This window comes from Poecilia reticulata, chromosome 1 (assembly GCF_904066995.2).
Source record: "Poecilia reticulata chromosome 1, P_reticulata-male-v2, whole genome shotgun sequence".
Lineage (NCBI taxonomy): Eukaryota > Metazoa > Chordata > Actinopteri > Cyprinodontiformes > Poeciliidae > Poecilia > Poecilia reticulata.
Window position 1 is genome coordinate 25,767,640 of NC_088830.1, and position 12,404 is coordinate 25,780,043.

Consider the following 12,404-nt stretch of genomic DNA (forward strand, 5'->3'; position numbering starts at 1 on the left):
AAGTTTGTGAAAATGTATTTTAATATGCAGTTCAAGTATTTCTTTTGCATTTTTCAATGATATTAGAAACTACCTTTTTGCTATTATTTATTAATATCTTGAGAGTAAGAAGTTCAGAGGGGAAGAAATATCTGAAATATTGAAATATGAATTGAAATATCTGATCTCAGATTGATTTAACTAATTTATAATCCACAGAACATAATTCTGATCAATCCTTCCTGACTTCAGCGATAAAACTCATCTTATTAAAATCGCTGACTTCTTTAGGACATGAAATCTTTCTGTAAATTATAGAAATCTTTGTTTTAATTGTTGGCTTGCCATGTGTTAACACATTTTAGTCACAAATTCATCAATCTTTAGTTTTCTTTATCGTCAAATACGACTGCTACGGTAGTACTACTTATACTCAATGTTATAGTAATTCTTAAATTGTTTTAAAAAATGACAGAGATCTTTAAATTGGATGTTTTGTCCTTTATTTTACTTGCGTATGAATCCTGTCTTTAAAACTTTTGTTTTTTAAAATCCTTCATTTACCCATTATAATAGAGGTTATTATGATCCGTAGCTGTTTAGACTCTTAAATTAATTAGTTTATTTCTGTTTTGATCACTTTTGTGATGTTTATTTGCCCACATCCTGCCATTTTAGTTTGTTTATCCTCATTGTGTCTTTCAGTTAGGTTTATCTTTCACGTTTCCCTCAGCTCCCCTTACCCAGCTGCATCTACTCACCTGTAATTAGCTCTCCTGGTCCATTTATCACTTCCATCTCTTCCATATTGTTTAAACTCTTCAGATTGCATTGGTCCTTTCTGGTTCCTCTTCAGCATAAAACACACACAAAAGACTACCTCACAAGAAAATAAAATCACAGAAAAGGTCAAAAAAGGGGGTCAGAGGTATTTTAATTTTCTGTTAAAATCTTAATTTGTGTGAGTGAGGATTCTAAGTCGCTGTAACAGAAGCTGTAAAACGCAGAACGTGAAAATTTGATCAGAAAAATAACATTTTTAGCAGTGATTCTTCGATCAGATGTGCAGGCTGAAAGGCTCTGGATGAGTTCTGGTTCAGAGCTTCTAATGCCTCGAATCAGTCTGTGGAACGGCTCAGAAATCTGCTGGATTCTCACAGAACCAAGGAGGAGATGGAAGGCGGCCATTTTCCAGTAGAACTGTATCAGACACAGTATCACGTACAAAACAATTGTTAAAAAAAAAAAGACCATAATAAAGGCGTAAAAAAAGTCCCTCTTTTGACAAGTGATACTTGTTTCTATCATAAATGTGAAGGGCGTTTAGGTTGTATATTTAGTTATCATATCTACAGATTCACAAGAAGTGCAAGAAAAGTAGCTTTAATTCTGGAACAAATGTGTCACGGTGTTTCGATGTGATACAGAGTAGCTTCTAGCTGCACAGATCTACGTGTGTGCAGATCTAAATCAATCTAGTTGTTTCTTCATGGACATTTCAAGAAAATGGTCAGGTTTAGATTTTTCAATGAGCTTTGGTGAGTTTATTTTTCTCTCTACAGACTCAAATCTCAATTTTTCTCCAACACAAGTTTTTTGTTGCATTTTGTTCAAATATTTAATTGCGCCTGAAGAGTGAAAGGTAAAAGCATGTATACTATAATCCTGTTTTTGTTTTGTTTTTTTCCATTTTCTACTCGATTCTAAACCTACCAGGAAATGGCTGCTAACCAGAACCTGCAGGACCAAAAGGTCCATTGTAACTCTGGAGGAGCTGGAGAAGACGACAGCTCAGGTGATAAAATCATTCAACAGTTAGTCATATATTCCATAAAAATACGATCCATTATGATTTTATTCTTTTTTCAGCAATAAAATTGTTATTTTTTTTCTTTAAAATCCTAGCTCTGTTTATCCAGATCATCCTACGTCTGTTTGTCACTAGTGGCTGGATGCATGTGGCTCTTCCTGTGTTTGTCATGATCACTTTTGGTTCTCATATTAACCACCTTTGCAAGATCTTCTTACGAAACATTTCCAAATAAAATTCTCTTCCTCTCAGACAATTGGTCCATGCCTTCGTCTCCTCCAGACTGGACTACTGAAACTCTCTTCTCATTGGGATTCCCAGCAAAGCAGAACTCTGCAGCTGGGATCTTAATGAGAGCTGCAGACATGATCACATTACATTGCAGTTTTCTGGCCGATCACTGATGTTTAAAATGTCTGACCTGCCGATTCCGATTTAGTTTTTTTTCCCTAAAATGTCGCTAAATATAGCAAGAAAGTCGCTGAATTGGTAACAACGTGGCGATTGTTGTGGAATACAAATGTGCAGACATGAGCTGATGGGGCGATCTCTCAGTCAAACCTCTTTCAATGCAAAGCAAAAGAAGAGAGCAATTGATTTTTAGGCCTTTGTTGAGAGAAGACTGACTTCACATGCAAGTATCGGCTGGTCACAGATCTCTTAAAATTAAGGTTATCGTCACCAATAATTCATCTGGCCGATAAATCAGTGGATCCCTTCTTAAAACATTTCTGTTTTAGCTAACAATTTATTAGATATTGATTTCAATGTCTTATTTATGTATTTATTCAATTTTTATCCATTGCAATTGCTTTTTTTTTTTTTTACCTTACCAGAGATGTAAAGGCCAATATGAATAGAATCTATTATTATTATTCTGAAATATAAAAAGAACATGACTAATAATAGAAAGAATATCTCTCTCTCTTGTTTCTTTAATTTCAAACCCGGTTCCTTCCAACAGGTTTCCATCATGTGTCAATATGTGTGCATGAATTTGTGCACAGATTAACACAGAGTATTGCCAGGGACCATCAATGCTCCCCCCTCTCTTTCTTCTTCTTCTTTCTCTCCAGCTCTCTCCACCCCTCTGTCTCTCTCCGTTTCCCTCCCGACCCTGCTCTCATTCCTTCAGGTCCCTCCAGCCGCCTCCTTCAGCAGAAGCGGGGGATCATAGGCAGAGGAGAAGTGACGGGAGAGCAGCATCAGCATCTCCCTCACTGCGGGACGCAGGGAGACAGGAAAGAGAGGTGGAGGAATTAAGTTAGTTGGAGAGACCAGGGAGAGAGAGTTGGAGCTGTTTGGGTGGCAGCTGGGAGACCAGGAGCTTCTTTTCCTCCTTCCTCTTTCTGGCTGTGAGCTCTCTCTGGCTCCCCTTCTCCTCCTCCTTCTCCTCCTCTTCTTCGTCTCCTCCGCTCCTTCTTCTTCTCACCCCGACTCTCCTCCCAGCTCCCGCCGTGGGGTCTCAGCTCTCCATCTCCCTCCCCCCCTCCCTGACTCCCTACCTCCCCCGGGCGCTGCTTGGAGACTCCGGGCTGCTGCGCCGCCGGAGGATGTCTCGGAGGGAGTCTCCGCCGCCGCCTCCGCCGCCTCCACAGCTGCTGGGGGGTCAAGGGGGCGACTGCGAGGACCGTCCGGAGCGCACGGAGCCGCTGTCCGACTCGGAGCGGGAGATCATCCAGGACACGTGGGGGCACGTCTACAAAAACTGTGAGGATGTGGGGGTTTCTGTGCTCATCCGGTAAGAAAAGCCTGTATTTGCTTTAATGAAAACAACGAAAACGTGCGTGAACTCCCATTTACGACTTTACTTCACTACTTTCATCTTTGTGCTGATTTAGTTTGGAGGTATAATATGCATATGAGCCCTATTTAGTGCACTTAGTCTCTAATGGGAATGAAAAGTATTAATGGTCAGATCCGGAGTTGGGTAGTTAGTAGGACTGCACTAATTTCCTCGGAAATCAAAAAAGAAGTTGTGTTGTTTTAACTTTTTTTTTTGTTTTTTTTTGTAATTTAGAAGCATAGTAAAAAAATAGAAATAAACTTGAGTTGCTTTGGCAAAAACAACAAAATATCTTCTGCACTACTAAATGTGGAAAATGTAATTTTCCATCATTTTTAATGTGAAGAGGATTTAGCAGGAAGAAAACCTGTTGGAGGGAACCGGGTTCAATTAAGAGATAAAGAAATACACCTTCTTTTATTATTAGTTATGTTTCTTATTTCATTTTCATATCATAATAGATTTTATTTATAATGCCATTTATATCTTTAAATCTTAAAAGGCAAAAATAAAACAAGGAATTGCAATGGATAAAAATAATGTAACTAATTAATAAATAAAAGAGATTAAAGCTAATATCTAAGAAAATGAGCTAAAAATTTGTAATTTTGGGACATCAGTGATGGCCGACATGTGAAGCTGATCTTCTCTTCCTCAGCAAAGGATTAAAAATCGACCATTGTCTTCTTCTGCTCTTCTGTTAGAAAGGTTTGACTGACAGACCGGCCCATCAGGTTATATCTGTACGTTTGAAGTTAGCAGTAGTCACTCTACTGTTACCAACTCAGTGACTTTCTTGTTACATTTAGTGACATTTCAGACAAAAAAATGGTATCGACCAAAATCAGTAGCTCAGAATTTTTAAAGATCGGCAATCGGCAATCAACCAGAAAACTGCAATCGGTGCAGCCCTAGTCGTTACATACTTACATTCTCCTAGGCTTCCGTTAAAGCACTTTCTCAAACTGTGGTCCGCGGTCGCCCCCTAGTGGATCGCGAGGTACTGCACGTAAACGACCGTTTATTTACCATGACGTCAGCTCAAAGCGCAGCGCTACAACTAGCTTACCAAAAGGTTTGTGGTTAAAAATAATAATGGATAAGTGGCTTAAATCCGGGTCACTCAAAAGAAAAACCGAATATACCGATGGAAAGAAAACAATGCCAGGACAACTTATATGATCACAGGAAGCTAAGTCATTCCTACTGAGAGTATTGATCTCGTTTACTAGTGATTCGATTCATTTGAACGGCTCTAGACTCAAGTCTCAGTTGGTGAGAACTGTTCTTTATTTTTTTACGATTTTGCTTGCTTATAATTTTCAGCTCGCACATCAAACAACTGTTCTTTTCTTTTACTATGCTTCTAGACTACAAATACCCTTAAAATGCTATTAATGCACACAACACAACTTCTTTGATGTCCATGTGTTTGGCGTTATTGGAAAGCTTAGAATCCACACTTTCAGAACCTGTAAATAACTCGAGTGTATTTATTCATTGTATTGTGGCATGTTGTGTTATTGTGGGTCAGTTTCAAGTTATTTAGTCTGTTTGTTAAATTGGTTAGATGGTCCTTGGCCTTAAAAAGTTTGAGAAACGCTGCATTAAAGGGAATCTGACATGTTTGCTATGAAGTTCCAGCTTCCTGTGGGTGACCAGGGGTTTGTTGGGCCCAGGCCTTCTGTTGTTTGGAGATTTTAGTGACGTTCCTGGATGTGCAGTTTTTTTTGTTGTTGTTTCTTCTGCCTGAATCTGTTATGTAATCATGTAATTTATTTGTAAATTGTTTTCCAACATGCATAGAATAATCAAAGCAACACTCTAGGTGTATTTATTTTAAGAGAGAATAATACTATAACATGATATAAAGCTAAAAATAATTTAAAAAAAAGAGTACATTTTACATAATCCGTCTATAACTCTCAGGCAACCCATGAGGGATTTACAGGTGTGTTGCCATTATGATGCTGCTAAATGTGCCCGGCTCTGGTTTCCAAATACTTACATTTTACACTCATCTTTTCCTAAAGTCCTGGTCTTTATCTATGTGCTTGTTGGCAAAATTTAGTTTGACCTTCAAAAATGTTTTCTGTGCAGAATGGCTGTTTCCAAGTTTAACATTTTCAATAAACTTTCCAAAGTTTTTTTGTTCCGGAGGTGCACAGATTGCAGTTTTCTAGTTACCCAAAATGAAGGAAATCAAGGCTGATTTATGCAGCCCTGGCGTTTTCTTCAGTTTTTGTTTATCTATGTCAGTGGATTTTGCAACATTAGTCAAAATTTTCAGTTGAAATAAAATTTGGGTAGCAAATTTGTATTTTATTTTTGTTTAAAAATGCATAAAATAATTTTGTGAATAAAAAGGAAAAAAAGTAATATTTTATTACGGTAACATAGTTGGGTTTATGTTAAAAGAGATTTGTAAACCATTGTAGACCGAAAACATAAAAATAAACATTTTTAAATGAAAGGTTTGTTGATATCCTGCTACCTATGAAAAAAAAACAGGAAAATAGCTAATAAAGGACAAAAACTTTGGATTTTTGTGATGTTTCTTTTTGTCAGATTGGGGAAAAATAATTTTTTTCTTTACTAAAGAAAAAACCTTGCAGATTGTTCTAAATAAAAGCAGCATTACTTAATTACATTGATGCATGGCACTCTTTAAGTTTCTGTTTTCGCAAAGTTAAAAACCCTGTAGTCTTCTTCTACAGAGGAGGAGGAGCTCTTCTGAATTTTCTGCTCCATTCATTTATATACAAAGGAGATTAATATTATTTTTAGTTATAAGGAACCAATCATGCAAAATTCAGATTTTAGAATAGAATAGCATGTACTTTATTGATCATGTCTGGAAAATGAGCTGTTTTATAAACCTCCTGATCGTTAAGCTACATTTGAAGGGCACTGTGCTGTTACCTAGCAACCCAAGCAGAGTGAAAGCCGTCACCCAGCAACCGAAGCTGAGTTCCAGCAAGTTTGATCAGCTGTGCTGTACAATGGCTGCTGGAAAACAAGCGTTTTATTGTTGACTCACCATCCAGAAACCACTTGCTGCTGCATTCTTGTTGGTTGTGCAGGAGGCTCTACTTCTGTTTTTCAAAGATGTATGTTTGTATATTTCCACACCTGTTTGCAGCCATTTTCACAATCAAGTTTAAACGTTGAGTTGGGGGCGTGGCCAGTAGTAGCTTACGTGGATTTGAAGTGACAAGACGTCCTAAAACAACTCACCCTGAAAGGAGGTGAAAATAGGCGGAACTGAGCAGACTAAAATCTCATTATCTAAGAATGATTTTGTGCAAAAAAATTTAATGAGCATGTTTTGCATAGCTGTCAGACCTATCTTAACCTAGGTAGGCTCTACAGCAATTTGACAAAACCAGTCCTGCTTTGCCTTTTAGTTCAAACTCAGGCACAACACATTTGTACAGGCTCACAGTTCTTTATATCTCAAGAAATGCCAAGTATAGACACATCAAGAATCTAAATTCATTTACATGTAAGTATTTTCAAAATAAGTTCCCTGATGAGTGACTGAATGGTACACAGAACACCTTGAACCTGCAGACTCTCTCGAGCCTTAAAATAAATGGTTGTTATGGAAACTTTGTATCCAGATGAATTTATGAATTTCTCTAAAAGGGGAGATTTAGTATTTTTCTTTTCTACATTCTTTAGCATTTTTCCTCGCTGGTTGTAATCCGACTGTTATGGTCTTTTCTGACTTATTACTTCACCAACTGTCTTCTTTGTTTGAGTGACATGTTCTTTTGTTTTTCCCATCTTGAAAAATGGCTTTAGACAATTGTGCCTCTGTGCTTAGTTATGTTTACAATCTAAGAAATAGAAACTCATAATATTGATCAAATGTTCAACACTATGAGCATCTATGAAAAGTAAAGCGCCACGCACAGAAAAGGCAAAAAGTCAAGTTTGTTAAAACCAATTATTTATCTGCTCCAACCCTGCTGTCCTCCAAATACCTACAAGATTTTTGCCATACACTGTAAAAACAAAAAAATCTTACCAAGTAATTTTGGTCTAGTTTCTTGTGCAAATATCTTAGTAAACTTGAAATAAGACAAAACTAACGTGCAAGTAACTTTTCAGCAAGATCTAAATGCTTTTATCAGCCTATAATTTGTAATAATTCTGGCCGATTATTTCACTTATAACAGAAAAAAATTATCTTCCAATGGAACTAGTACTTTTTCCTCAATATTAAGGGATTATTAACTTAAAACATGCTTCTATATCTTGCTGAAAAATTACTTGTAAGTTAGTACATTTGAAATAAGACAAAAGAAAGATATTTGCACTAGAATCCATAGTTTCTGGCAAATTCTTCTTAAAACGAGACATTTTTTCCATTCTAGGTTAAATAATTTGCACTGGAACTAATAATTTTTTTTAGCAATATTAAGGAATTATTAACTTAAAACAAGCTCTTATATCTTGCTGAAAATTTATTTCTAAGTTAGTTTTGTCTTATTTCAAGTGTAACAAGATATTTGTACTAGAAACCAGACTTTCACTTTTTCTTGTAACACAACAATATTTCCATTATAAGATAATCTGCTACTTTTTCATCAATCTTAAGGAATTATTGACTTAAAACAAACTGTTATATCTGGCTGAAAAGTTGTAGCAAAATATCTTTTCAGCAAGAAATAAGACAAAACTAATTTTGCCTTATTTCAAATGTACTAAAATATTTGTACTAGCAGCTAGACCAAAGTTACTTGGTAATATTTTAATTTGTAAACCAGTTGACCACTGCAATAAAAATTATTGGTCCAGGAATAATAAGGTACTTAAATTAATTCTGCATAAAGCCACGGCTGACCGAACCGCAGAGGGACAGAGCCACTGGCCGCCTGCAGGAAGCCCAGGCAGGAAAATCAAATGAATTTCAATCATTCCACCACTACGCACCATAGAGCAACGCTTTAAACCTCCTGGGGTTTTTTTTAGCTGCAAATATGGATGATTTGTTAAACATATGTGAGCAAATGGTGTCATGTCTTCTCAAAGTGCAAGGTGTGTTGCAGATGATGCAGAACAAAAAGAAAATATCAGTCACATCGCTGAACCAGATAAACTATTGAAACTATTGCATTTCAACAACAACAAAAAAAAGCAAAAAATGGTGAAAAATGAGCCAACAATCAGAAATAAAAGCTTGAAAGTGAGGAAATGGAAAACAACTGCTGCAATTTGAGATAAAAGGGTAATATGAGGCAATAAACATGAGTTTAGGACATGATGCTCTAGGTATAACAATATAATGGAAGTTGAAATTTTCAAAAACATAGAGCTTGAGCTACCGGTAGATATTAACCTATCAAAAGCTTGTAGAAGAAAAGTCAAAAGGTTGAACTCAAGTCATATAGATTAAAAGACAGTTATTCTGCATACAGATCAGCTGAATAAAACAAGAAACAAGAAAAGTTTGGTCTGATTTAACTTCGACAGTGAGAAAAACAAAAATTATCTTTTTATTCTGTGTATGTAAATTTACCTGATTTCATCTGTATTATTGGAGCAGAAAAATGCAGAATACAAAAATGCAGCTTAGAAGGGAAGAATGTGTTAATGAAAGCTTTTTCTCGTTACCGAAAACTAAGGTATAGCATTAAGTGAACCCACAGAGTTCATAAATATATGAATACTAAGCAGGCCCAGAAGTAAGATAAAATTATTCAACAAATAATCTTTTCTACAGATAAACACCTACTGAGATTTTGTATTTGCAGATTCACTTTTTCACCAATTTTCCTGTGGGACGTAACTAATTGTTGGTGGGAAACCTGCCTCCACACAGATTATTTTGTAGGGCTAATCTGGAATATTGCACGGTGCAACACAGGATACAGAAACATGCCGCTAAGCATTCTGGGAAATAGTTTCCACTCCTGTCTTTTTCTTCCTTCAGTTTTTTAAGTGCTAACCTAAAAACTCTAGTTTATTGTAGGTTTGACAAAATTAATAAAAAAGTTAACACAACTTACTGCTGTACGTTTATCTTTCACAAACTCACATTTAGGCTCAAAATCTTAAATTGGCAAAATTTATTTGACTTAAAGAGTAGAAGACAGTAGACACAACTAAATGTGGCTCAAATGTTTTACAGTTTAGAAGTAACTTATACAGATATAAAAGCTTGTTTTAAATCAATAATTCCTTAATATTTATGAAAAAGTACTAGTTCTCATGGCAGATCATTTCGCACATAATCTGGGAAAAATGTCTTGTTTTAAGGTAATCTGCCGGTGGAGATTATTGACTCAAATCAAGCTGATATATCCTGCTTATAAGTTACTTATAAGTTAGTCGTGTCTTATTTGAAGTGCACTTACAGTCGAAACTATAGACCAAAAATACTTGGTTAGATTTTTTGCAGTGCAACTTCAGTGGTAGAAAATGGACGGATGCACAGACGGACCAACGGACGGAGCTGGATGACAGCCATGCGATTTCTTGCTTCCACTAATCCTTGTAATCCCTTCTAAAGTCCTTATTGGCTCTTGCTACCCCAGAAAAGCAGGTGATGCTGGCTGATAAATGTTATCAGTAGCAGTTTGAGCGTCTTTCATTCTCCCCAGCAACAATGTGTCTTTTTCATTGCCTTTTCCAAATCCTGTCCAGTTCCTGAGATAACAGCCTGGTGCGCATTAAGCCAGGAGATGGGGGGATGTGAGAAGGTTTCCCAAAATGACAAAAAAAGAAAACAAACCTTCAATATGTGTTAACATATAGATTAAAGGGATTAAAGACCAGTGATTTTTGGATTTTACTATGCTTTTCTCGAAGAACAGAAGCACTGATTCTGATTGGGACGGATTTGATTGGTACTGATTAAAGGTGCCGATCCTTCCACAGGCAAAACTGATGATATTTTGAGTGTATGAATACAGATTATTTCAACTTTACATGTATTGAGGAGGTTAATGATGGGGAAAAAGCCCATTTTTACTTGACACTGCTTGGTACTGATTGAATAGTGAGAAGTGAGGCTTTCTTTCTTTCAGTGGCGTTTCTCTGGTTTGAGCTCTATGGCTCATTCCCAGGGTGCCATTTAATCAAGGGGCAGCACAAATTCAGGGAAACAACGCCTTCATTTCGGATCTGTGACAGTTTTCCGTTGCTTATTGAAATTTTGTTTGTTTTATTTTACCTTTATTCATGCAGGTTGTCTCATTGAGATCCAGGACCTCGTCTATAAGAGAGATCTGTTTTGATAAAATAAACAACAAAATTAGCAAAGAGACAAGTAATTTTTTTTTATAAATAAGCGAATAAAATATGAGACAATATAAGTTTCATACAACTCTGGAAAAAATTACCCATTGAAATTGGTTATTCCACCAAATATTGATTTCTAAACTCTTCCTGAGTTAAAACATTAGTGTTGTTGTTTCAAAATTAATAGCTTGTTTTCTTGCATTACTTGAGGTCTGAAAGCACTGCGTCTTTTTTGTTATTTTGACCATTTTCTGCTAATAAATACAAAATTTTTACTTGGAATTTCAGAGATATGTTGTCAGTAGTTCACAGAATGAAAGAACAATGTTCATTTTACTCAAACATTTAGCTATAAAAAGTAAAATAAGAAAAACTAATCATTTTGTGGTCTCTTAATGTTTTCCAGAACTGTGTAGGTTGACTTCACAACACCCACGTTCAGGTTCTCTGTATTTATTCTAAGTAAAGAAGAGATCAAGATGGTGGTTAACTTTAGTCCAGCAGCTTGTTCCCCACGGTTACCGACGGCAACAGAAAAAAAGAACGAGCTGTCTGTTACCGGTTACTATGGTAACCACCAACCGTCAACAGCAGCATAACAGAACTTTTTATTTCTTTTTATTTTAGTCCTTAAAACAGCAGAACTTTCACATAATAGTATTTTTTATCTGTCTGATGGAATCGTTTTAAAATGTTAAATCTGATTTCATAAGTTTCTGAGTACTTAGCCTTTTTATAAAATACTGTTTTGTTCGTACTTTAGTGATTTCTTGGATGGCTACTTTTTACTTTTACTTGAGTAAGATTATATTGAAGAGGTACTTTTTTTTACTTGAGTATGTTTATTTGGGGACTCTACACACCTCTAGTTGGAACTTATTTGTTTCTATTTGAATCCTCTTCAGAAATACAAATGTTACTTTCTCCAGTGAAAGAATACACTTTAAAACTTTTTAAAAATATTTAGTTTGTATGGTCTGCCACCAAAATAATAAAATCAATAAAAAAAAAAAATAAAAAAAAAACTTTGTTTATTAAATTTCTCCTCTAAGTTTCAGCTGAACTTGTAAGTTCAGGGTAAATAAAGAGGGTTCAGTTCAAAATGTAATTAACATATTTACAAGCATGACTAACTGATTAGAAAATGTAAAATGATCATTGTAATCATTTCTACTCACTAAAATAAATGCAATAAAAGTTATCAACAGTAGCAGGGAGTACTGTTTGTGTCTCTTTTGCTTTACAAAGTGTGCTTCCTGTCGGCTTTTTATATAAAAAAGTAAAAATTTTAACATCTTAAATATTCCGCAGCTAAAATATTGCCGCTTCACAATATTCAAGGACCTGTTAAAATGGACAGCGAGTCGTCGTCAAGGAGACCGGTGGTACTGAGGCAAACTGATTTCCAGTTTGAGTTGATGAGAATCCATGAGTGAGTGAAAAGACGGGGCAGAGAGCATCCTTTGTGTGTGTGTGTGTGTTTCTTGTGGTCTTATCTGTGAATGACAGCATCAGGCGTTTTCACTTCAGCGCCGTATTTCACGCCTCTTTATCCGTCGGCTCTACTGTTGCTTCATT

General features: G+C 36.0%; 1 protein-coding gene across 1 annotated transcript in view; it reads left to right on the forward strand.

The window, feature by feature from the left end:
• The first annotated feature begins 2,721 nt into the window (after window positions 1-2,721).
• The window catches only part of cygb2 (cytoglobin 2), a 29,758-nt gene continuing 20,075 nt past the window's right edge, over window positions 2,722-12,404 (forward strand). The window contains exon 1 of the mRNA XM_081610109.1: window positions 2,722-3,530. Coding sequence (XP_081466235.1) covers window positions 3,343-3,530 — 188 coding nt within the window. The 5' untranslated portion in view covers window positions 2,722-3,342. The remainder of the gene's footprint in view (window positions 3,531-12,404) is intronic.